General features: G+C 37.0%; 2 protein-coding genes and 1 non-coding gene across 8 annotated transcripts in view; 2 read left to right on the top strand and 1 right to left on the bottom strand.

Annotated features, from left to right (window-relative positions):
* Window positions 1-3836, top strand: part of GALNT7 (polypeptide N-acetylgalactosaminyltransferase 7) — a 122391-nt gene extending 118555 nt beyond the window's left edge. For all 6 annotated transcript variants that reach the window (XM_045552496.1, XM_045552495.1, XM_045552497.1 and 3 more), the window contains one exon: window positions 1401-3836. In XM_045552496.1, the coding sequence (XP_045408452.1) occupies window positions 1401-1538 (138 nt within the window). In that variant the 3' untranslated portion in view covers window positions 1539-3836. The remainder of the gene's footprint in view (window positions 1-1400) is intronic.
* A 3176-nt stretch (window positions 3837-7012) lies between these two features.
* On the top strand, window positions 7013-7113 carry LOC123639081. The gene has a single exon (XR_006735645.1). It is a non-coding gene; the product is annotated as a small nucleolar RNA U13 (small nucleolar RNA).
* Window positions 7114-11291: 4178 nt separating this feature from the next.
* Window positions 11292-13882, bottom strand: HMGB2 (high mobility group box 2). Its single transcript, XM_045552499.1, has 5 exons — window positions 13779-13882; window positions 13077-13246; window positions 12680-12825; window positions 12421-12595; window positions 11292-11840 (listed from the first exon to the last, which is right to left on the bottom strand). The coding sequence occupies exons 2-5, from the start codon at window positions 13224-13226 to the stop codon at window positions 11679-11681; spliced, it is 633 nt and encodes a 210-aa protein (XP_045408455.1). The 5' UTR covers window positions 13227-13246; window positions 13779-13882; the 3' UTR covers window positions 11292-11678.
* Between the last annotated feature and the right edge of the window lie 13523 nt (window positions 13883-27405).

Below are 27405 nucleotides of genomic sequence, written 5' to 3'. Positions count from 1 at the left end.
CATGTAAAGTATAGACTGATGAAGCCAGGAGATCAGCTTAAGCAGCAGTTTTCAAACTTTCTGGCCTCTGGATTCCCTTTATACTCTTAAAAATTAATGAAACTTGCCCAAACAGCTTTTGTTTACGTAGGTTATCACTAACAATATTTCCAGAATTAGAAGTTAAAGCTGGGAAGTTTGTTAAATTTTTATATATTAATTCATGCAAAAGTAACAATAATAATCCTATCACATTTTAATCTAAATAACATTTTTAATGAAAAATAACAATATTTTTCCATAAACATAGTGAGAATGGCATTATTCTATGTTTTTACAAATCCCTTTAATGTCTGATTTAATATAGAAGACAGTCAGATTCTCATACTGTTTCTGCCTTCATTCTGATGCAGTATATTGTTTTAGTTGATGTATATGAGAAAATCCAGCTTCACTCAAATATGTGGTTGGAAAAGAAAGGGGTAATGGAATAGCCTTTTCAGATCACTGTGGCAATTATTCTTTGGTTCTGCACAACTTACTAAGTGGTAGCAATGTATGGTATCCTCAAGCATTGCACTTCATTATGTGGAAGTACTTTACACATATTTCCCATTCCACCTCATAGAATATTTTAAAAAGTATACTCAAAGGTCAAGACTAAATAAAATTAATAAGTGTTGCCACTTCATCAAGGACATCCTTAGGTGAGACTGGCATTTTCTTTTTTAACTGTGTGTGGCAGTGAAGAATCCAGCTACAGGTACTAGCATAGTTTGGTGTCACTGCTCGATTCATGCTAAGGCCCCAGCAGTTTTCTTTACCATTGGTTTTGCACCATCAGTATGAATATCAAAATAAATAGTAAAAAGGGCAAATGGGGTCTCTGTATTATTATGAAAATAGTTTCAGCCTTACAGACCCAATGAGGACCACACTTTGAGAAGCCCTGAACTATAACTGAAGAAACCTACAACACACGCTGAGAGCTAACCTAGCGCATCTGCAGTGGGGATGAGAAGGGATATAAACCAGAGACGTTGCAAATATCACTCTTCAGTGGCTGCTGTAATATGAACGAATGAGGGAAAGTACGATATTTCCTGAGGACTGGACAACTGGTTATGGTCATTAGCCAAGATAGGAACCAGAGAAGTATGTTTGGAGGAGAAGATAATGAATTTAGGTTTGTATACATTGAATTTGAGGTACCAGCAGTATATTGTGACTTAATAAAAGAACTTAGGACTACTTAGAAGACTGACAATCACCAGAAATGCAAAGTCTGAGGTATGGTTGGTATAAGCTTATCCATTTGTTTGAATTGTCTTCTTTGGAAAGTCAGGTAACAACTTCTTTTAATGTCAGTGATATCAAGAGTCCAAATTTTAAAACTTCTTTTTCCTTACTGTGTTTTCCAGAACCTGCACAAATTTACTCACATTCCTTCAGGAAAGTGCTTAGATCGCTCAGAGGTCCTACATCAAGTATTCATCTCCAATTGTGACTCCAATAAAATGACTCAAAAGTGGGAAATGAATAACATTCATAGTGTTTAGAAAGAATAAAAGAAACCAATAACCTACCTACTGACAAGTAAATTTATACAGGACTGAAAACCGCCTGAAACCTGCTGCAACTATTATTATTAACTCTGTACAGCTCCAAACCCAGAACCTCCTGATCAGTTTGAAGGACATTGATAAACTGTGATTTTACAATAACATTATCATCTGCAGTTACTGTTTACAAAACTGCTTTTACCTTAAACTTTGTAGATGTTTACATCTTTTTTGTTTTGTTTTTAGATGATGTTGGTAATCTGTGCCTTTAGCTCTGTTTTATTAGAATAGAGTTAAAAGCATGTTGTCTTCTTTGGGATTACACTCAGGGGTCTGAAAGGCAGTTTGATTTTTTTTTTTTTTTTAAACACACTTGAAGAAAGGTTGGAGTAACCGGACTTTCATATATGAATTGGTAATTATCAACCTGTTGTGTCTTTATTTAATTTTACATCTTTTTGAAGCACTGCCACAGGTTATTAGCCAAGGTGGCCTTCCTTCACAGTCATGCTGCTTTTTTGAAAGGTGAATTTCAACACATTTAGTGCCTCTTTCATTTCTCAGTATATATTTCAAGAGCTTTTGATGAAATTTATAGGATGGTAATGATGGAATTGTCACCTGTATGGGGAATACTTTTACTACTCAGAAATGAATTTATGTGCTGCCCTTTGCTATGAAGTTGAATGTTATTTAGCTTAAAAAAGAAATAATATGGAACATCCCAAGTTATTCCAGAGAGTTTGAAGTTGTGTGGCATTATCTTCCTTACCTGCTGGCATTCCCAGTGCCCTCTGTTCATGCCAACACCTAGGATTGCAAAGGAGTCTTCTAACTAGAGAAACTGTCCACTAACATTTGGGATTTACTTTTCTTCAGTATCTGTCACTATAGAAAACTATAAATAATTCTCAATTTTGAAACTTGAAAGGGGAGTAACAAAAAACAACAAAACACCACTATAAACATGTCAAAGGTTCATTCTGACTGAAGAATTTCCAAGCCCTTATTAGATTAAGCCTTATAAAATTCCTGTGCATTATAACCTAAGCTGTGCAACCTATGAATCCAAGAGTGAATTGATGTTTCATTTTTATCTTCATCCAAATGAAATTCCCTGCATGTTTTTAAAATTTAAAAAAAAAGACTATTTAGGAATATAGTTCATTAGCAAATGTTTAAATACTTAATGTTAGATTGGGTGTTAATTCCCTAGTGTTTCTTAATTTCTTTTGAGGAATCATATTTTTATTAGTACTTTTCCAGTGAAAAGATTTATTTGGATTTAAACATTTATTAAGATAGTACCTACTATAGGAGAACCAAATACTACAAATGGTTAATTAGATTTTAATTTCTAAATAAATATCTTTTGTCACCCGAAAGATTAAAATGCCTAAATTGAGTGCTTAATAAAACAATGTGATAAGGTGGGGAATGGCAAGTAAATTAAGCATTATTGATCTTGCAATCATGTTGTCATTACAATGAAAGGAATTCACAAACTACTGCCAGAGGGAAATATATATTTTTTTTAATTTAAGAGGGAAATGTTTTTAATTAAAGCGTAAAAAAGAAAAAACTTACATTTAACAGAAAAGCCTGCAAATTTGTTTCTTCCAAGCTTAGCTCTTAAATTTGGAGAGTCAAAATTAAACATCCTCAACAGAGTTTTATTTATAATTTTGAATTGTCAATTTGTATTTTGCTACTGATCTGTGATCAACCATTTTAACTTTCATCTCTAAAGATGTTTAAAAGGAATACATTTATATGCTTATGTACTTGCAAAACAAATCAACCATAAAAAAGAAACTAAGAGAATTGATACTTTACTTGTGTTTGCAAGTAGGCTCCATTTTGCAAGTTGAGTAGATTATAACCTTGTTAACTATGCATAGGCCTAAGAAAGGTGGCAATGAACTGTGCATGTAAATTTTAAATGGGTATTTTGTGCAATTCATTAAGATACTCTATGAATATGATTCTATATATTGAAATCAGAAACCTTACCAAACAAAAAACATCAGAAGCTGCTGCCATAATGACTATTTTCTACGGTAGGCTGCTTTGGAAATAATTCCCATATCCTTGCTTTGTAAGTTGATAATATCACTATGCATTTCTACACATTTTATAAATTTGATTTATGCAGATTTTGATACACTGTATGTTTCTGTAGAAATTGTATAAATATTCAAAATTTTATTAGGGTAAATTTGAGAAGTTTATGTATATCTTAATTCTGGGTTGCTTGTTTTTTAGGTGAGAAAAAATAAAATATTGTATTTTAATCCATGAGTTTTTTCATTACTTGTAATTATTTCTAAATCTAAACACTGCACATTTGAAAGAATTACTTGATTTTATTGTTTACAAGATACACTTAATAGCTAAAATATTATAAACCATAGTTGAGTATGTATGTGCTAGAGTGTTAGAATTCTGTTACACATGCTTAGAATACTCAGATCTTAACATATCTGTAGGAAGGAAACATAGTTTATTTTTACCTGTTTGCCTATGTATAGCAATTTTTTAAAGTCACCTATCCAATTATAAAAAATAACCCTAGCAACATATATCTTTCTTAGTAGTGGATTATACCATATAATTTCTTACTAGAAGCAAAAATGTCTTTAAATCAAAATTCTTTACAACCTGACAGAATAAGTGAGTAGAGAGAAGAGAAATGAAATTAGACATAGATTAGACATAGTCCATAGGACCTGTGGTACAAAACACAACACGTCAAGAGAAGACATGACTGCTAACAGATTCAAGTAAGTGGCTGTGTTGATTTGTCTCAACTGACTTAATGTCATGTCTCCCAATTCTTAAGTGCTGTAGAGGTAGGCTAAGAAAATTGAAAAAGTGACAGCACCAGGCTAAATAGGGGCTCACTTATTTCTTAAGATAGTCTCTTACAGGGATCTTGAAATATATTTCATTTCTGGACAGAATGTAATTGAAAAGAAAAAACACTCCATATACAATTCAATGGAAAACATGGCAGGTACCTAACCAGACCAGAGCCAGATATCTAGTAGGCCAATAGTTTAGATATATGCAAATTATTCCATGTGAGAGCCACCAAAAAGTATTGAGCACTACGAAAGTGTATCTTATTCATTAGAAACAATCTGTTGTAAGAAACTGGACAGAAGAGAGAATTGTTTTGGGGGACCACTATACCTGGAACTTGAGATTAAAAAGACACTCTCTAAATTAGATCCAATAATTGCTTTCTAATTCTGATTTTTAAGGTTATAAAATGCTCATAATAGAACATTGGTAGATTTGTTTTCTGAATGAATTGGGCCTCAGGCCTACATCTGAGCAGAGGTAGATGGAGGGCTCCTTAATTTTCATAATAGAATATTAAAATCTGCTCAACTGAATGGCAGTATATTCAGTATGGTGGACTCTATAAAGTCTGTATTCGAGTCCCTGTTCCACTATGAATTATCTGTATGACCTTGGGTATGAATTATTTAACCTCTTATACCTCAGTTTCCTCATTTGTAGAATGGGGGAAATAATAGTGCCTATTTTATAGGGCTGTCATTAGGATTTAAAGAGTTAACATACCTAAAGTGCTTAGAATAGTTCCTGGCACATAGTCAAGGTAATATAAATGTTAACTATTATTCAAGTTTCAAAGTCTTAAAATCTGTCTTTAATCAGAAGAGTAAGACAGCTATGTTGCAGACCTCCGTAAATACTGTGTGTGTGCATGTGTTTCATATATCAGATATCATTACCTCCCCCCCACCAACTTTACAAGTGAAGAAATGAAGACCAGAAGTTAAAGAAACTGGGGGTGAAATGATTACCTTAAGGGAAAAAATTATCTCCACCTCATGCCAATCACATAGCCTGTGCAGAATGTAGTTTTCAGTTCAATTCTTGGATAGAACTAAGTGCATCTTGAAGAATATCTCAGATAGTGCATCCTTTAAATTATCTTTAAATTTCTCCTGGGGCAAATAAACTCCAGTTGTATTAAGGATTAAAAGCCCAAAACAAAATTAGAACTTCTAGTAGAAAATAGAGAGGAATAGACTTATACTTCTGGCTATGACATAGTAATTGGTATTGGACTTATCCTATCCTAAACCATAAAACAACAAAATATATGAAGCAACTGTTTTCAGGAATTGGGTAACAGTCAAAGCAGACTGATATTTAAAAGAAGGGAAATACATGGGTAAACCTCAGGTTCACCATGTCTGTTTTTTGGGGAGAATGTTCCCAACCATGATACAAAGAGTGGAGCTGAGTGGTGATATCCCTGAGCTGAGGAGGCAGAGAGGGAGTTTGGGGCTTCTAAAACAGCTGGAATTTACAAGGCAGGTCAGTGGAGGGGAGTGCACTTGAGTACCAGATCTATACAGCAATTTTTATAGCACTACCATTTGTAATAGCAAACACCTTGGAAGCAACCTAAATGCCCATCAACAGGAGAGTGGATGAATTGTGATATGAATAAACTAGTTATAAACAAGTTTCAGTAATATAGGGTTAAGTGAAAAAGATAATTCCTAAAAGACTTCATTCAGACCTTTTATAAATATCAAAAGCAACTAAAAGTAAATATACATCAAGTTGCACTTTTATACATGAGAGGTTAAATAACTTGTCCAAGTCCACAAATTCAGTATTGGGGTCAAAGACAATCAATTCCAGCACTCAATATGCCTAGAACCCTGTGGGATGAATTTACATTTGGTGCTAGGAAAAACTCTCCTAAAAACATGTGTTTTCCATGTAACAATTTTCTTCTCCACCTAGACTGTCAAGAATCCCAGAACTGAATCTGATACTCTATCAGCACCTGTATTAACTCATATACCTTGGTATGTATATGCTTTTAGCTAATATTTATTGAGCATTTACTATCTCTTGCCAATAGGATAAATGTATTACCTCACTTAATCCTCAAAAAAATTTCAAATTTTACAGATGAGGAAACAGCAGTTATAAGTTGTCTGGTATGACCAAACCAGTAAGAGAAACAGAGCCTTATTCAAACTGATTCACCACCTCACTTTTAATTTTTCATAATCTTGTTTTTTCCCTTTATATTTTTACAATTGTTTTTTTTTGCATAAACCATGTAATTTTTTGGAAAAATGTGAAGAACTAAAGAATTATATAAATGTGAATGAGTTTTACTCTCTCTTACCTGCCCTAGGACAATGTCCAAGTTGGTTGCCATTTCTTTCTAAAGAAAGGAGACTGGACTAAATGATATGAAGGCCATTTCCAGTTCTGAAATGTAAGCTACATACTGCTCAAAAGTTATTTTTCTTTCCTTTAAATGTGACAGTCCAGTTGTGCTCCTAAGTCACTATTCTATAGACGTAGTAACACCTAGGATGAGGCTCATTAAAAGAAGTCTGCACTGTTAAGTTCTGAAGAATAAAGGCTTAGTAACACAATGAAGTTCCATTGAAACTTCTGTCTGGATCTTTTTGTAGTTCACAAGCATGACTGGGTTTTCATGCACATGCGTGAGATGTGCCTCCCTCAATCTTTGTTAAGACGTCGGCACATAACCCATCTGACATGAAGAAGAAAAAAAAGAAACCTGTCTATATTTACCTTTACTGCAGGATAAAAAGCTGAATTTTCTATCAGGGCAAGAAAGGTTTCTTAATTATAAAAACAATGCTTAGCTGTAAGGTATACATAAACTTTATCAACTGACCTGCTTCAAGTAAACTTACTATTAATAATCTTTTATTTACCTACACAATTTATATAGAAGTGGCAAACTGATGACATTTGTGCAGAATCTCTACCATAAACATTTGTTCTTTGACCTGAAATTTTGAATTCACTGCCAATGCTGTATTTAAAATTCAGATTTCACAATTTTTTAAATATAGATTTCTGGTTCCACTTGAAAATTTGGGAGATCTGAGAATCCTACACTTCCATCGAGCAACATGACTAAGCTGTTCCCTTTATCCCAAGTATTTGTATGTTTATCAATATACATAGAACACTGTTTTTGGCACTAAGGGTACAAGAGTATACAAAAACAAATTTCACCGCCCTCACATTTTTTTTTTTTGAGACAGCATCTTGCTGTTGCCCAGGCTGGAATGCAGTGGTGTCATCATAGCTCACTGCAGCCTCAAACTCCTGGGGAGCTTACTTTCCCATAGGCTCCTTCACTTCACGACATCCAGCCCTTTTCCCTGTCTAGTCTCTATAGGTCTGCATTTCCTAATGTCAATAAATATCCTAAAAATGTCAAGTCTCTTAGTAAGAATCTCATAAAGAACTAATCCCCAAATGCTTATTTCTAGAAAGGTATGAAGTTCCATTTTAAAGGACTAAATCTTATGCCATGGCTAACAACCCCTTTAGCTTTCTTCTTGCTATTCTCCAAGAAATAATATCACTACTGCCTTGTAAAACATTTTTAGTGATATATATAGCAATCAAAAGTCAGGTTTAAGATGTTGTACAATTCTCAGACAAGCTTATGATTTACTGTTTAAAGTAAACGATGCTGTGAAAAGGCTAAATACTTACCAAAAAGCATACTGTCATCTATTGGCCAAGTTTGCAGTGAGTGCTTTGCTACCTAAGGGACTTTAGGATCTTCTAACCCATCCCTGCTTTTATATATGAAAAAACAAAAGTAGTGACTGATACTAGGAAAGAAATTTGAGCCCCCACCTTAGTCTTTGCACCAAAATAAATTCCAGAAGGATCAAAGATTTAATTAAATTTTTTAAAAAAAGAAACCAATGTACAATTGTTTTTATGGTCTTTCAGTTTTATAATCTTTGAGTGGGAAAGGCCTCCCAAAAAAACAAATCAGGGAAAGAACTGATAAATTTGCCTACATAAAAATAAGAAACCTCTGCATGAAAAAAGCATCATAAAGTCAAAAGACAAATGACAGAGAAAAATATTTACGTGTCACAAAGGGTCATTTTCCTTAATACACATGAATTATTAATAAACAGACCAATGAGAAAACACCACAGGAAAGAACACAAATGGCTTTTAAACATAAAAAATAACTAAACTCCTAATAGGAAAAACAATTTACATACATATCAGAATTAACAAAGACTAAGTTTGAGAACTACTATGTTGCTGAGATGAGGAAACAGGAACTACAAAACATGCATTGCTGTGGAGCATTAGTCCAACTTCTGTTGAGAGCAATTTTAGCAGAACAAGAGCAAGTTTTTGGTATATATTAAGTTTTAGCTATTTTAACTAGCAAATTTTTAAATGTGCATGCCCGTTGGCCCAGGTACTCCACTTACAGGACTTTTTTCATGTGTGACATCACATACAAGGATATTCACACCAACATTTTTCTTTAAGGAAAAAAATGCATACATAATTATCCTTAGGGAACTGGTTGAATTATGATCTATTCAATGGGATACTACACAGGTAACTAAAAGAATGTGACAGCTGTTGTACTGAGATCTCCAAAATGATGAGATTAAGGAGAAAAATATACTTGTATACATTAATAGTAAGCTTCCACGTGTGTAATACCAATAAGCACACACACATTATGATTACGTCTTTCTTGAAGGATAAATTATTGCATTGTTCAGGTTGCCCCCTGAGAGAACAAGGTATCCAGGAATCAATAAAAAATATAAACTATCCACTACATATTCTTAAAAAAAAAGGTTTTCACACACACCTCCTAATAGTGGCTGATCTGGGATAGGACTTAATTCTTACCTTCATTTCAGTGTTTTCCAACATATTCACTCCTTGAAGTCACCAAGTCATGATTATTGAGAATTTCCTGGTTTAGTCTTTCAAGATTTGGAATTTTGATCCACTCTTACAGAATATCAAACATGAGCCAGGCAGGACCCATCACAAATCCTGAGGTTATTCTGGAGCAGCTCTTGATTAAAAGAATGAGTTGTTCTTAGCTTAGAAACTTAAGATATAGAGAACAGAATGAAGGAAGTCACAAAGACTCTCAAAAAGAAAGGTGACAAGGAACTCACAGGTCTGCCTCTTGGGTCTAATTTATGTACTTAGAAATTCTTAAGGAAACAGACTACTACTCTATTTCAATTTTAGAAACTCTTATTTAACATCTCTTCTGTGCAGTGGGTACCATTTCAAAATACTTTAACATTCTTATCATTAAAACACTGTGAAGACTCTCCAGCCTGGCTGTCATCAGAGCACGAGACTCTTGAAACACCATGAAGTAGCTATTGACCCCATAGGAGAAGTAACCTCTGAGGTAAAGTTCATACTGCTAGCATTTATTTGGTAGAACTAAGGGGCTGGGATCCTGACATAGATATATCTCTAATATACCTTACCCCAAATGTTTCAGAGTATTAAGTCATTTAACACTAGAAAACACTGAAAATTAGTTTTCATTTTGTGATCAGTGAAAATCCCAAGTTTGAATGTAGAGATTTCTTATTTTTTATATAGGCAAACTTAACAGTTCTTTCATGGCTTTGGGAGGCCTATCCCAATCAAAGTTTGGGATTACATTAATAGAGAGCAATCATAAAGATGTTAAAGACTTTACTTGAGTCCATTTGCTCTGGTAATTATGCTAATACCTGAATTCTATTGAACAAAACTTTGGTTAGTATTTCCTGTTTAAGAAATAAAATCATCCTTACCAAATATGACATAAGTGACAACCAAAACTTCCATTGTTGGGTAATATTGACTTCTATTTTAAAACCTGGTATGTAACCAAGATTGTCAAGTTTAACTATAAAATTGTCAACAAAAAGTTTGCTGCTATATGCAGTTAGCCAACAGATTGCCAAGTTTCACTAATAACCTAATAATTATTCCTAATAGTTTTAGCAACTTCTTCCTCAACCAAGCATTCCTAATACCTGCCCTCCCCTGTAAATACAAACCCTAGTGAAATTCAGTTAAATTAGTCATAGGATATCATAACCATCTCAAATGCTTTCTTAGGCTATACAGAATTTCAAAGCTTAAGACCAAACTGATTTTTAAAAGATATACAGCAGTCTTCCCTTGCTGTAGTTTCACTTTCTGTGGTTTTAGTTACCAGCAGTGCAGTAAAAATATTGAGACCACATTCACACATTACAGTATATTCCTACAATTGTTCTATTTTATTTTTGTTAATCTCTTACTGTGCTTGATTTATAAATTAAACTTTATCATAGCTATGCACATATAAGAAAAAACAGTATATATAGTTTGGTACTAAGGGCGGTTTCAGGCATCCACTGGGGGTCTTATAACCCACAGACAAGGGGTGACTAATTCTAAATCTACTCTGGTATTCTTGAACTAGTTCAATTTAAAAGAAAATTTGAACTTGTTAGTGATTCTTGTTTAAAGTTTATGTGCTTTTAGGTATGGATTCACATCCTTGTCTTCTTAAAGAGAAATTTCCCCAAAAAACAAAGTGTTAGGTTAAAAAGAAAACACCAAAACCCTGAGGAACAAGTTAGCTAATGAATGAACAGAAGAAATATCAAGAAAACTTAAAATCCTCCTGTAGAACTACATAGATTAATTTTTAAAGTTCACTGAATTCCAGATTGATTTTTAAAGAACACGCTGGAATATAGGCATGTTTGGTTTTCTTTTAGGCCTCAAAACACTTTTTAAATCAACTGTGTCTAAGAACTACAGGCAGAAACATAAAAAAGTTGACACTGCTCCAGTCCTTGTTCTTTGTTTTAAAGTGAAAGTTAATTTAGCATATTAAGAAAAAGACAATAGAAATAATATACATAATTTTATTACAAAATTTTTTTTAAAAAACAAAATGCAACATCCTAAAAAACCCAAAATTTACTATTGATACTAATTCCTATCAGTTTGCTGTGCTACCAATACACAAGTCAAGAAATTAAAGAAACCATTAAATATTTAGAACATTCAACAATCAGAAGCTTTAAAATCTAACTGTATGTAGTAGCCCCTCAAAAAGCTACAACCTGTATTTTTTGTAAAAGTATTTTCTCTACAAAGAATCTTATCAGCTATACAAAAAATCTGTACAGTTTTTATACTGAGCTAATATTGAGCTGCACTTGAATTCACATTCTTAGCAAAACAATTGCCTGAGCATACACACACACTCCATACGCATCATTACAGGACAGCCATTTATTCTTCATCTTCCTCCTCCTCCTCATCGTCCTCATCTTCTTCCTCCTCTTCCTCTTCTTCCTCATCTTCTGGTTCATTCTTCTTCTTTGAGCCTGTTGGCCTGCCAGGGCCCTTCTTTCCTGCTTCACTTTTGCCCTTGGCACGGTATGCAGCAATATCCTGAAATATTGTCAAAAAAATAAAAATCAGCATCTGGTATCATTACTCAACTGTGAAAACCACTTTGTTGTAAACAATCTAAGATTATTGACCAATACCCCTAACCACTGTCTAAAAAGGTAATCAGTTTTAAGAGTATTTGTTCCCTCTAGGCTTTAAAAAGTTTATGATGTAAAATTTCAGGGGTAACATTAGATCAGTATCAGTACTTTCACTAACTTCCCTTTACCTCAGGTAGTCAGCCGCCACCCTTCACATTTTAGACACAATTCTACATATTTGGCGCTCCATTTTTAAAAAACAGACTTACAATAACTACAGTAACTACAAATGAGTCTATATGCAAGAATCCAGTGCTACAAACTCTGGTTTCCATCAAAAGAAAAGGTTTCAATTACCCTGTGTTGCCTTCAGTGTACAATTTTCATTAGACCCTTTCACAACATAACTGATAACCATTAATATAAGATTAACTAAATTTCCCAGCTTTCTACAGTTCATACCTATTTCCAACATGCTTCTTTAGAAAATATCCATCTAATTTTAATCTCAGCTTTTAAAAGAGAAAAGGACGATGTACCTTTTCATATTTCTCCTTTAGCTTAGCTGCCTTCTGTTCATAAGGTTGTTTATCTTTGGCTGACTGTTCAGACCACATTTCACCCAATTTTTTTGCAGTATCCCCAATGGATAGGCCTGGGTGTTCACTTTTGATCTTTGGGCGATGTTCAGAGCAAAACAGGAAGAAGGCAGATCTAAAAGGAAACAGCAGAGTTAATAAACTGAAGGAAAAAATCCAAGGGGCAATTTGGTTGATTAAAAAAAAAAAAAAAACCTACGGTGGCCTTTTAGGAGCATTGGGATCCTTTTTCTTTCCTTTCTTATCACCTTTGGGAGGAACATAATTTTTCATCTCCCTGTCATAGCGAGCTTTGTCACTTTTTGCCATATCTTCAAACTTCGACTTTTCCTTTGCAGACATGGTCTGTGGGCATAAAATAATCCGAAGAAAATACAGCAAACTTGTAAGTTATGCAACTCCAAACACCAAGATCCTCTTTAAGGGCCACATTTCCCTTAGTTAACAGCTTGTGTAGTCTTAAGCAAAAACCTAAAACGGTCCACTTAAATCTCTTCAGAAATTTGGGGAAGTCACCAAAAAAGTTTAAACTTACAAGTTAGCTGCCCGCTTAAGGCCCTCAGCCGAAAACACACCTGAAAACCCTCCGGCCTCACCTTCCATCTCTCCGAACATTTCTTGGAGAATTCGGCGAAATTCACGGAGGAGTCCGGGTGCTTCTTCTTGTGCTCTTCCCGGCAGGTCTGCACGAAGAAGGCATAGGAGGACATTTTGCCCCTCGGCTTGTTGGGGTCTCCTTTGCCCATGGCGGCAGCACGGCGTCTACCTGGCGGGGAGAGGGCCGGACCGTCGGCGCGGGGCCCGCGACCGCCAGGGCGGGCACCCGCGGGGCGCAGCTTCCCGCGCAAACCCGCGCCCGCCCCGCCCGCGCCCCCGCCCCCCGGCCGGCCCGGCCCGCACAGCCGCGGCCGAGCACCCCGCACGCGGGCTCCGCTAGTTCCTCCGGGGCCCGAGACGCCGCGGCCGCCGCCCTCTGCCGAGGCCGGGGACGCCGCGCGCGCCCTCGAAAGCCGCTCCCTGACAGAAATGCCCCCCGGCTGCCGTGTCGCCAGCCGCCCTCGGAGACTGCGCTCATCGCCTCGCGACCGACATTCAAAAAACTCCTGGAACCGGGCCCGGCGAGCTTCCCGCCTTCCGCCCGCCCCCCACAGCCCCGGCCCTCGCCAGCCCGCACCCCAACTCCGCTCGCCGCCCGCCGGGCCGAGCCCCGAAAGCCGGAGAGCGGAGACCGCGGAGGCGGCCCTGAGGGAAGGGGGACAGCGAGCCCACGAGCCCGAGGGTTCGGAGGGGATTCTTGCCTGCTCGAGCTTCTCCTCAGAGTCCCTCACAGCAGCCGCAGACCACAGCGACGCTCCCTCCCCGGGCTCCGGCGAGAACTGGTTTACCTCTAACGCAATCCTCAGCCTCTTGTTTTGCAGAGTTCTCCGCGCCACGGTAACTTGACGAGCCGGCCACAGACCACACCCCCACCTCTTTCATTGGTTCCGACGATTATTCAAACCTGAAGAGTCCCCGCCCCCTCACCATGGAGGCTTACGATTGGCCGGTGTCTCGCTGGGCCCGGCCCTCCAGCCCCAGCCTAGCAGGTTCGGTGGGTCGCCCAGGTCGTTAACTCCCAGACCCGTTAGAACCGGTCAGGGGAGGAATGTACTGCTCGATCCTGATTGGCGGCGGGAAAAAGGTTTGAAAAATGGCGGGCCTCACGCTGACTGGCTAGGGCTGTAGACGGTGGGAGTGGTTGGCTCGAGGGGGAAAGTCCCGCCAGATTTAAAAATCCGAAGTCGGGGAGCTGGGGGGTTGTGCTCCCGGGCTGGGCTACCGCGGGGGCTCGGTTTGTGGGCGGTAAGGTACCCGAGAAGCCTGCCCCGACTGACTCCATCCGACCGCTCTTAGGCCTGTCTCTCCTCCGCGCCAGCTCGGCCCGCAGCGCTGGCTCCTGGGAGCTGTAGTCGCTGCGCTGAGGCCCCGCGGGGTCTCCCCGCGCCGTCCGGAGAATAGTACCGGGTGCGGGGCGACCGAGAAGTGTGCCTGGCGGAGCGAGCGCCCAGCTCCCCCTCTGGTCGCTGAGGCTGGCGGGGGACCCGAGGGAGACGAGGCCCGGGGCCTCGGAAAGGGGCGGGGGCAGCGGTTCCCGCCTCTCGTGAGGTGTTACAAAACCGTCTTAAAGCGGGACACTTCCCGCCCGGGGAGTTTAACTCGGGATCCCGCCTCCCCTCCCTCTTTGTCTCGGGTGTCAAATGCTGGGAGGTAAACAAGGGAGCCCTCGGGTCCCGAAGGGGCGGCGGCGGCCTCTCCCGGCCCGCCCCCCGCGCAGTCGGGCTTTCCAGGCCCGGAGCCCCCGGGGACCCCGCGCCCCGGGCCCTGGCGGCCGCCTGCCTCTGGCCGGCTTAGCCCTCGCCCGGGTATTCACGGCCCCTTCCCTCTAACGTGATGGTTTTTAAGAACTGAGGCTCCCACGAAAGCACCGGATGCTCCCCCATACCACCCCCAGTTGCATATATTCGCCAAGCTGCCTACAGCCACATTTTACAGCGTTTAGAACCTGTTTTAAAATCTAGCGAGAGCGCACCAAGGCTACCTTACCTTACCGCTCGCCAGCTTCACGTGCTGCTTGTTCCAAGGTAGGAGGATTTTAACTGACATATTAGTATGCTATTTCTGTGTTGCATTTAGTTTCAAGGGGTTTTCCCCACCTTATTATTGGCCTATAGGTTGCACTGACTGTTTCGACAGATGTTAAGTGTTCTGTCTTAATTTTTCAGTAAGTTTACCGGCATTTGTTAGGCTATGCTCCTGTTTGGTTTGTATGTGATAATCATACTCAATAGTACTTAAGAACCAGCAGTTCTTTACCTAGATTTATTAATAAAAACGAGATTTTAAAAAATGTATTTTCCTTAGAAATGGGTACTGGTTGCTGAACATTGTGAATGTACTTAATGCCAGTGAACTGTACCCTTAAGAATGGTTAAAATGGTAACTTGTTTTACCACAATAAAATAAATAATGAAGTGGCAGTTTTTCAGAAAGAAAAAAAGTATTTTCTTGTATTTAAGGGTCCCAGAATTTTATTAATCATAATCTTTGATTTATAACATTCTTATGTCTGCCTGAATCTTCTACATATCTACAAAATCAGTTATAAAAATGCTACAAAAGCACACAAAAATCCAAATAAACAAAATAAATCATACTACTTTATTCAATAGCAATAAACAGATCACTAATGCATTATACTTTTAAGATGTACTAAATTTTATATTTTTAAAATATATTCTTTTTAAAAAAACAACTGCAGCATAAATAAGTTGTGCTTAAATAAGAATTCGGCATTCAAGAACTGTTTACTAATTATGCCAAGCACTGAGCTTAGCAATAGAAATAGAAAGATGAAAGGTCATAGTCAATACCCTCAGAAAATTTATGGTGTGGAGGAGGACAAAAACAGGGAACAGTACACATAATAATTAAAATTTTTCAATAATGGGAGCATAAGACAATCACCTGAGACTATAGGGAAGTAGAGAAAGCATTCTATGAAAGTAACATTTGAGTAGAATTGAAATGGAGAATGTAGAGCAGTGGAGATAAAAAAAAAAAACAAAAAAAACAGAAAGGCCTTTGAGAGAGCCTGACTTGTTTAGGGATCAACTAGTAGTTCAGTATTATAGAAGCTTAGTGATGATGCTGGACTGGCAGCTTACAAAGGAATTTAATCTTTATCCTATAAGCAAAGGAACCACTGACAAACATGGGGGAGAGGGAAGTAATTAGATTTCTGTGTTTGATGGCAGTGTCTATAGCATGGTATAAATGAGGTCAGGTTTATAAGTTAGAAATCAATTCACTGTGTTCTTTGCTTTTTTTTCTTTTTTTTGAGACACAGTCTCACTGTTGCCAGGGCTAGAGTGCTGTGGTGTCAGCCTAGCTCACAACAACCTCAAACTCCTGGGTTCAAGGAATCCTGCCTCAGCCTCCCGAGTAGCTGGGAATACAGGCATGTGCCACCATGCCTGGCTAATTTTTTTTTCTATTTTTTTAGTTGTCCGGCATATTTCTTTCTATTTTTTTAGTATAAACAGGGTCTCGCTCTTGCTGGTCTCGAACTCCTGAGCTTAAGCGATCCTCCTCTGGAGTAGGCCTCCCAGAGTGCTAGGATTACAGATGTGAGCCACCAAGCCCAGCCTACTGTGTTCTTCTCTATGACTGCAAAGTTAGAGGGAGATTGGTGATAGATATGTCAGTCACTTATTTACATGCATAATCTCACTACAAATTAACTAACTTTTTAATGTTCACTAAAGTTTTACTTCACTTGAGAAATTTTGCATTGTTTATGTAATTTAATAGAATGGTTTCACAACCTCCTTTTTTTATGTCACTATAATGCAAATAGTGGATTTATTCAAAATCAGATCTACTAACTAAATTCTACATTCTATTCTAACCCTTCTATTTTCTAAGAATCATAATCTTTGGACTTTCTATTCTATCACTTGCACTAGCAATTGATTGGATTTGGCATGCTATTTTTCAGAAAGGTTTTTAAATCACTTCCCAATTGTTGATGCCTAGGAGAGGCAAAGGACCATACGGCAAGCCAAGGGTAAATGCTTAGGCTCACTTAACGGTTATTGGTTGAATTTTGTTCCTTGCCTCCAACTTCACATACTGAGTTCCTAACTAACACCCTATACCTCAGAAAATGATCTTATTTGGGAATAGGGTCAGTGTAGATGCAATTTGTTAAGGTGAGCTCATACCGGAGTAGAGTAAACCCCTAATCCCAAATGACTGGTGTCCTTATAAAAAGGGAAAATTTGGACACAGAGATAGCCATAGAGATAAGACGATATGAAAAGACACAGGAAGAAGATGGCCATCTACAAGTCAAGGAGAAAGGCCGAGAACAGATCTTTCCTTTACCTTCCGAAGGAACCAACCCTGCTGATTCCAGTTTCCATTGTTTTCTCTATCACAACAGAAAAAAGGAAAACATTTCTATATTTAATCTGCCTTTTCCATCACTGCCAAGACTTCACTCTAATACAATATATCCTTACCTAAAAGTAAGCACAGTAAAGTGACAAATGAAAGTTTAGCTAAGATCTATATAGTTATTGGTTACAGAACAACCTTATTTTTTGTGAAAAATATACACAAAATCTGGTAGCACAGAAAAAACTACTCCTAAACCTAATTCTGAAAAGATGGGTTAAATACATACCAAAAAATGAGACCCGATTCACTACCGTATGAATTATTTGGCATACTATTATGACTTTATCAGAAAACTAAAATGTGCCATGAAGATGTAATAATAAAGGTCTTTCTCATTGTATTTCAAATCTTGTTGTCCTAAATGGGAAAATAAGATTCTATTTCTAAAACAGCTTTAAAGCTGTTTTTTTTTAAGAATATATCAATTTTCTATCTTCTAAAAATAATTACACAGATTTGTTTCTATTAAAATCATGCATCTTTCTGAAAGATAAGGAGGAAAACGTTAATGTTCTTCATTGAAAAAAATGTGTAAATGAAAAGCCAGTAAGAGCTTATGGTTTTGAATAGTTCACTTAGCATTTCTAGGCCTTTGATTAACAAACTGTACATTGAAGTTTGGGGGATAATCTCTAAGATACCATTTGGGTCTTGAATTATATGATCTATGATTCTGTGAATATGTGATCATAGTATGGGAAAATAAATATATTTTAACTTATGTAGTCAGGAGATTATAATTAAATTAAAAGAGATAAGTGACTTAGGTCCTAGGAAATCCTTTGGCTATGAGAACATCAATTAGCTGTGAGTACATTTACTCCAAAACAGTGTTTGATGCAATAAGAGTTGATAACTACCCAATATAAACTATGTAGATTAAATTTTAGATTATACAATATTGCTCAGTCATCTTATTCTTTCATTAAGATGATATTACCAACTTTTTACCCTCAGATATCAGTGTATCACTTTATTTGCTAAACTTTGCCTAAGTTCAGCATCTCATAAATTATAAAACAAGCATTTAGCAATAACCTAATTATAAGTTAGAGAAGCTGTTTCCAAAGTAGTCCCCTATCCTATTCCTATAAATAGCTATTCTATTAATAAACTGAAATTTATCTACAGCAATGTCAATCTGGTAGGATTATATAGAAATGATCAGTGTTATGCTAGTTATTGAAATTTCTGTCATTTATACAATCAGTTTTCCCCAAAATTTGGACTTTTCGTAATCTGTGGATATCAAGCCAAACTGGAAACAGATGGAAAAAGACTATCATATACATTTTTTGGTAAACCCTTTCCCTGCAAAGCAATAAATAATAAATTCTAAATAATTATTATTTATTGATTAACTCATAGTTAAATAAAATTAAGTATACTTTATATAAAGTGAGTTGCATATAATTATTTTGTTGAGCTGCATAGTTAATGTAAAAAACCGAAAACCATTACTCTGTACATAGTTTCTCAAAGATGAATCTTAGATTAGAGCTTAAACATTTTCAGGTTGTTTGAAAGGTGATGAGAGTGGAAGGATAAGCTTACTGAAGTCTTATCAAATAGGCACATCCACTTGTGGGTGGATCACTGATTCTGAGGCCTAACTGTATATTCACTCCAGAAATTCAATTTAGTGATACAGTTCAGCATGATATTTCTGAAGAACTGGAAGTGCAAGTTAAGAAAAATGAAAACCCTTCATTCTGCTGCTAATATTGAATGAAAAATGGTAAGAAAATTGTCAAAGTTATTTTGTTTTTCTTTTTTAGAAACCTGTTTCTGTGAATCAAGGTAAACTAAATGTCTACAAAAAAAAAAGTTATTTACTTCTAAAAGCCTCCAGTGCTACAATTAGAAAAAAACAAAAGACAAGTTACAAAAATCATGTTTTTAAATACACTGGAGATCTGTTGAAGCAATCAGAAAATAACTCAAATTAAGATTCCAGACAGGGAAGAGCCCTTCCTAGATGTGCTAATGACTTCTGAAGACATTTTGTAGATTTTATGTGTGGAACTGAGGATCGATCTGACTTGGCCTGGGTAGAAGGACTTTGACTAAGGGAAAAAGAGAATCCAGCAAGCATTTGGCAGTTGTGTGGGGTTAACTCAATCAGCTGGAAACTAGAGGTCACCTGAATATACATAATGGCCTATCTTCCACAGCATGGCTGAATTCTGAGGTGGTATGAGAGACTAGAGAGTTGTGCCAGAACCTTTTAAGACACAGTGAAATCTCTCAGAATTTCATGGTGTTTAGTAAACAATAATCTAGCTGGAGAGAGGACTCTGTCGCAAACACATGACTCTCCCCTCCTTAAGATATCTGCCATATTTTGAAGCTGTGTAGGCAGGAATGTAGAGACACAAGCTCAAAACCCCCAAAGAACAAAAATGAATTTTTCATAGTCTTTCAGAGCTAAGGAGACAGAGACCATCAAGCCATCAATCAAAGAGGGCCATGTGACAATGTCCAAGGAACAGGAGTGAGTCACGGGTGGACTAGGTCTTACTAAAACTTTACAACCCAGACTGGACACAGCTCAATTCCTCATTGGATTCAGATAATCAACCCCTAATTCTTCTACCTATTAGCAATAGGTAGAATATAGCAAAGGTTAAACCCTCTCTAGTAGAAGATATATGGAGCACAACATAATAAAAAGTGCTGAAAAGTAAAAGCAGAAAGTCTTAAAAGGAACTAGAGGGGAAAAAAAAACACAGTAAACTCAAAAAGGCAACAATAAGTCTGAACACTGACTCTTCACCAGAACTATGAAAACCAGAAGACCATAGAATGACATCTTTAAATTGCTGAAGAAAAAAAAAATGCTAACCTTGAGTTCTATTATATATTCAGGAGAAGAGGTTTTAAGAATTCAGACAAAATAAAGATTTTTCTGGATAAACAAAAGCTGAGTGAATTTACTTCCAGGAAGCCTGCTTAAAGAAAATGATCTTAAATCCTTAGGAGGAGAAAAAAAGCATAGACAAGGGTAATTATGTAAATTTTTAAAGAGTATTACTTGCTTAAAACAGCAATGATAATGTCTTATGGGTTCTTCTAACATGTGGAAGTAGAGTGTATGACAATAGCAAAACAGGTTAGAGGAATAAGTGGAGTTAAATAGTTGTAAGGGTCTTTCATTGTTCAGAAAGTGGTAAAAGTAATAATTTGTGTTAAACTGTAAGAAGCCAGGCATGCTATACCCTGATGAAGTGCTAGTTACGTAGGTATGTGTATATATACATACATACTAGATATGTATGTGTGCAAAATTTCATTGTCCTGCATATAGGATACCAGTTCTTAAATTAGTCTATGCTAAAAAATCAATGACTAATGGCTACTAAGCACATGAAATGTGTTTAACATCATTAGTCATTAGGGAAATTCAAAGTAAAGCCACAGTAGGATACCACTTCTCATTCACTAGGATGGCTATAATCAAAAAGATAATAGAAATCTTGGTGAAAATGGTGACAAATTGGAACACTTATATGACACTAATAGGAATGTAAAATGGCAGTCACCATGGAAAACTGTGGCAGTTTCTCAAAATTTAAACACTCCTGGCCATCTGCCTAAGAGAAGTGAAAACCTATGTCCACAAAAAAATTGTACACAAATAAAGTTCATAGTAACTTTATTTATAATAGCCAAAAACTGGAAACAATCTAGCTGTCCACAACTGGGGAATGAATAAACAAAAATATGGTATATCCATATACTGCAATACTATTCATTGATAAAAAGGAATAGGGAAAAAAGGATTAAACATTGTTACAAACTGTAACATAGATGAACCTTAAAAACATTATGCTGAGTAAAAGAAGCCAGGCAAAAAACATTGTATGATTGTGTCTATATGAAATTCTAGAAAAGGCAAATATATAGAAGCAGAAAGCAGAAGAATGGTTGCCATAGGGCTCGAGGTGGAAGCAGGGATTGACTGCAGAGTGGTATGAGGTAACTTTTTCAGGTGGTAGAAATGTTCTAAAACTAGATTATGATGATGGTTGCACAACTGTATAAATTTACTCAAAATCATTGAACCAACACAATGGGTAAAATTTGTAATATATAAATTATCGTTTAAAAAAATTGTTTAAAAAAAGGCCAATTACTTCTTGTATTTCCATTATTTCCACTTACAGAGCACTGCATTCAAAATAGTCAAGGATAATTTAGACTTTAACAATGAGAGCTTCAAAATACAGTGTGAAAAAATAGGGATTATTTGAAAGAAAGTGAATACAGCTAATCTAGTTTAGGAAATAGTAACTAAGAGTGTCAGTGGCTCTCGAATTCTTAATTTGGCCCATATTCAGCTGACTATCTGTTGCTTTCATACACTAGGAAAATAATTATTTTGTGATTTCATTTGAAAATACCTTTTAATCTGCTTTTATGTAGGTGTTTCCAGTTAAAGTAAATTTGTGAGATGTTAATATTATGTTGATCTTATATCAAGCCAATGATTGTTTGATAATGACTTAAAATTGCATGGTATAAATACTCATATAAATGTAAAGGAGACATATTTACAACTTTGTTCTCCTAAGTAATTTTGTTTCTGAGCTTAGTAGTTTGTATTTAAAAATATATTCACAAGCAATACAAAATTTTCAGATGTAGTTTTCAAAATATCCATCTAATTTTAAAGCCTAGAATTCTAATTAGACTGAAAGATATACTTATGCATAGTTGAAGATTGGACTAATAGAATATATTCTGTGTCTAGTAGGATTAGCTGAAATTTTAAGGGACAGTAAAAATTGAAGAAGTGATCTTACTTTGTTGAAAACTTCAACAGTCATTCTAGGAATTTCTATAACCAATTATCTGGACAATGATCCAACTCTTGCACAGGCACAGCAGAATTTATTCAGTAAGCTTTAGGCCTATCCCATGCCCACATTTTTTTGTTTGTTTGTTTTGGGGTTTTTTTGGTCTCAAGGAGCTTGAGAATGAGGTAAATGTAACCCTAGAATCTGAGTCTGCTGAATATGAGATCCAAAACAAATCTATTCTCAAAATCCAAACACAGAAGTCAGTGAAATAACTTCATACGAATGTAAAATAATCTCAATGTGGACAAGATTGAGTCAAAAGAATCTGTATTTCTCAGGCCTTTCTCCCACATGAGGTCCTGACATCCTACTTGGAAGAGTCTGGCTGCTTTCCGCCTCACATGCCTTCTCATCACTGCAGCCTCCCAAAATACAGCAGCTCATAAGAACTTTAAACCTTTGGACCTCCAAAATGTCTATTTTATACCTGAAGTGAATGAGAGAAAGACTGTGAAAAGCATGCATGCTGACTTGGGACAGAAGAGATGAGCAAGGGAGGAGACTGAGGCATGAGAGGACACAGGTAGAGAAGTGATATTGATAAACATTAATGACAAGGGAGGATGGGGGCTGATTGCACAAGGTGATAAACTTATGCAGAGAGATGTTAGATTTTATAAACTTTATGGCTCAGATCACATATATTTATACATCATATAGAGTATGATGCACAATATCATTTATTCAACAATGTTTGCTTCATACCAGGAACTATTCTTAGTGCTTTAAAAATAGTAACTTGTTTAATCCTCATAATAATACCACTGAAATAGGTGTTTATTATCCTTGTTTCATAGAAATAACTGAGGTAAAGAGAAAGTAAGTTACTTGCCCAAGGTCACAGTGTCAGCGTTCAATCAGGAAAACAAAAATCACTTTGGCATTTCAGAGAGAATGTTATCACCTTGATTATCAAGGGAATTGTTACAAAAGTGCTAGAAAGGCTGGAGGAGCAAAAAGGGAAAGGTGTTATTATCCAGATACAACTTTTTAATTATTGATATTAATATTGTACAAGAAGAGCTATCAGCCTAGATGGGGAGAGCAAAAGGGAAGTAGTATTATCCAAAGCCCACAAATGCAGCACTTCTGAAGCTTTTGGAACATAACTGTTGTGTTATTAGAACTATCTCTGCTAGCTATTTTGTAGGAAGCTAGAAGCCTTCACCCCACTCTGGCCACTCCTGGAACCAGGGTAGAAGAGCACTGCCAAGGCTACTGGAGCCAGAGGAAAAGAAAAAATGCCTTCCATCCTCTTCTTGTCCTTAAATCTCCCATTAGTAGAACTGAACTGGAAACTGACTGGCCAGTGAATCTGGGATGTGTTTTTTAGGATTGCAGTACCCTGTGATATAGAGGAGAGAGTAAAAGAATGAGAGTGGAACTGAGAGACGAGAGACAAATAACCAGCACAAACAACTGGCAATTGGCAGAGTTCACATCTCAAGCAACCTGGCTCCTGAGTCCGTGTTCTTAACTACTGTAGCATGCTGTGACACATGATATGCTTTAACCACAGTATTTCATACATTTTTAAATTAATGGTTAATCACCAATGCAGGCTGGCAGCAAAGAAATCGAAGGATTGGATTCATTAAATATCTTACAAATATTAAGTTTCGACTTAGTGCCAGACACTTCCACGGGAAATAGAATGATACTCAAACAAAATGAAACATAAAAGAGGGAAGAGAGCTCCTTTCTCCCTGTTTCAGATTGGATAAAATTCCCTGGGAAGGATTCTAACTGGCTTGAATCATGTGCCCACCCATGGAACCAAGCACTTTAGCTGAGGGGCAGGTATTTGGGGAAATAACCTAGTGGAAATGCCCACTAGAACCCTGAGACAAGGATTTTAGTGCAAATAGTTTATCTAAAGGATTCAGGAAACACCAGTAGGAGGTAGGGAAGTGAGACAAAGAAGGGAAAACAGTCAATAAAGGGTGCGGTGTCAAGCCAGCTGCCACTGCTAATGACTGGAGCATAGTCCCACGGGAAAACTGGGAAGCTGTGTAAAGCACAGGCCTCAAAGTTATCCCATCTGAGGGCCAAGAGAGCTGGAGTGTCCATATAACAAATCCTGCCAGTCACGGGGTGAAGGCTGCTGGGGTGGGAGGTTGTTAATTCCCAGGCATTTCCAAAGTGCCCTGGCCACACAGGACAGAGAAATGAATACTGAAGTGGTAAAGGCCAGAGGGGCTGGGGTCAACAGAGTCTGCTACCCTCAACCTCTTCATCAGATAAAAATTTCCTCTGCCTAATGCACAGTTATGAATTTCAAAAGAAATAATAGCTGCGAAAGAGTTATAAAGCAGAAAGTGTAATGCCAAGAATCACTGTTTAGAAGTTTCTTGAAGGCAGGGAATGTGTGTCACATCTTTATATGTCTCATATGGCCCAACACAGTGCTATCCGTATGGCACAGCCTCAAGTATTTACTAGGTGGATTTTTTAATTTAATTAATACCTGAACATATTATTTTTCTTGGTTAACAGGTGGAATTATTTTTAAACTTGTAATTAAGGTCAATAACTCATTTCTAACTTCTAAAATAATTTTTCACCTGTATGAAAAATTTAAAGTAGCATGGTCCTCTATTCCTTTGTCTAATATTCTTCTTAAATTTAGATGTTGTAGAGAACTCTGTTAATTACCTACCCCCACACCATTCCCTCCTTTCTACACCCGTTAAAAAATACCTTGATTACAAATAAAGTGTTGATAGACTATTGCTAGTTCAAACCAATGATGAGACTGCTATTCTCAGTAACATGAGAGATAGGTAAGAAAGTCATAGATGCCAACCCTGACATTATTGAACTACTGAACCAATACCAGTAGCCATTTTCTCTCTGTCTTCTTACTATGTCAGAAAAATAAATTCATACTGTTAGACAAGCATTTTGTTATATGAAGCTAGTGATTCATAATTTTTTTAAAAAATTTTAAGCAAGACCACTTCAGAAAAATAACTTTTTAAATAGCATTTTTTTCTTTTGCATAGCAACCCCAAAATGAATCATTTATTTCTGGATTATATTATTTTATTATAGTAACTCATGAGAAAACTAAAATGAGCAGTGTTTGGCCACTCTCGTTTTAATCCATCTGTATTCCCCTCTGACTAAAGAGAAACCACAGTTTTCCCCATAGCTCTCCACCTGTGCTTTCCTCTTCAATATTCCATTCGATATTTTAACTTACATCTAAGGAAGCTCAGGGGAGTGATAGAAGAAGCTCTATCACCAAGAAAGTTGTAGTGAAACGATGACCTATCAGATGCGGGTTAAAGTAGCATATCCAGTCATGCATGATCTCCTCCTGCACAGCCACTTTGCTTGGCACAGCCACATTCAAAAAAACACGTCCTTTGTTCTCCCTCCAGAATGTATTTTGAAACTCTCTACTTATCTCCATCGCTGCTATCATCATACAAGCTCAAGCCATGATAATTTTTTTACCCAGAATACAGCAATAGACTCTAAATTGGTCTACCTAATTTGAGGACTCTGGGCCTTAACAGTCCATCTTCCACAGAATAGCCAGAGTGATCTTCAAACAGAGCAGTCACTTCCCAGCATAAAATCTTTAAATGGTCTCCCATTCCACATAAAATCCAACACCTTATCATTGCACACAATGCCCTGGGTAATCTGCCATCTTCCTGTCTCTTTGACCACATCTCCTGCCACTTTCCCTCTCATTCCCTCTGCTATAACTAAATAAAACCACCTTTCAGTTCCTCAAGCACACCAAAATGTTTTTTTGCCTCAAGGAATTGGCACATAGTATTCCTTCTGTCTACAGAATTCAGACCTTCTCTCTCATCATGGGCCGCTCCTTCACTTTCAGTTTAAGCTTAAATATGACTTCACTACCCAACTTTCTCTCATATTACTTATAACATTCATCACTATTATAATGTTTATATTTTTTTGCATGTTAGTTTAGTACCTGTGTCCTCAACTAGGCCCCAAGAGGGTGGAAACATGCTTCCTTTCTTCTCCTTTAACAAAGTGTTGGGTGCATAAGTCCCTGTAAATTTGCATTGAACAAATGAATGAATGAATGGCAGTGATTTTATTTTACAGCAATCCTAAAATTCCAAGCTGGATTTTTTTTTCTATGTTTCCATGTAAAAGAGGGATGTGTGATTGCAGTTTTCATCACTCTAATTAACTAGATACTCAGGTATTTTTATGTATCCCTCAAAATTAGTACCTGAATAGATTAATGCATTACTGGGATGGGGAAAATAAGGAATTTTCCCTGCCACCAAAATAAGGGTGGATAGGGACACTGATAATGAGCTAGACTCAGACAGGGTAGATTCGAGGAGTAAGTAAACCTGAGGAGCAAGGTGGCCATGAGAACAAATGCCCAAAGCAGAAGTTTGATATGTAATCCTTTGCCTCTAGGCCCACAACAAGGAAATGAAACTGAAATGGGTATATCTAAAGCTGGGACCCTTTAAAGAAACTAAAATGGTAGCATGTTGGCAAGCACACTTTGTCTTTTGGCAGAAACAGATGGAAATCCTATGTGAAAGCATCTTAATTTAATGTTACAAAAATATCGCAGATGGATCAAATAAGCATAGGTATACAATTAGAGATGACCAAGCACATGAAGAAGCAAGCTACTGTTGAACACCCAAAGAATTCAAATACTTGCAGAATATAAAAATCTTTAATAAGAAAAAGGATGAAATTACAAAGGAGAAGAAGCAACAGTTATCATGAATGACAAAAAAGATCTGAAAAGCACCAATGGGTCTTTGAGAAATAAAAAACATAATTGTTGAAATCTTAATGGACTAAACAGACTACATAAAGCTGGAAACAAAATTAACATAGTTTGCTGAATAAATTATCTATAATGATGCATAGAAGAATGAGATGAAAAATATAAAAAAATGAAGCTGAGAAACTTTGAAAACCGATTTAAACCAAACTCTAAATCAAATAGACCTAGCAGACATTTACAGAAAATTCTACCCAAAAACTACAGAATACACATTCTTCTCAGCACACATGAGACATTCTCCAAGATTGATCATGT

The sequence above is a fragment of the Lemur catta genome, chromosome 5 (assembly GCF_020740605.2).
Source record: "Lemur catta isolate mLemCat1 chromosome 5, mLemCat1.pri, whole genome shotgun sequence".
NCBI classification, from domain to species: Eukaryota; Metazoa; Chordata; class Mammalia; order Primates; family Lemuridae; genus Lemur; species Lemur catta.
The sequence above is the reverse complement of the archived record's forward strand: the minus strand, read 5'-3'. Positions and strand labels throughout refer to the sequence as shown.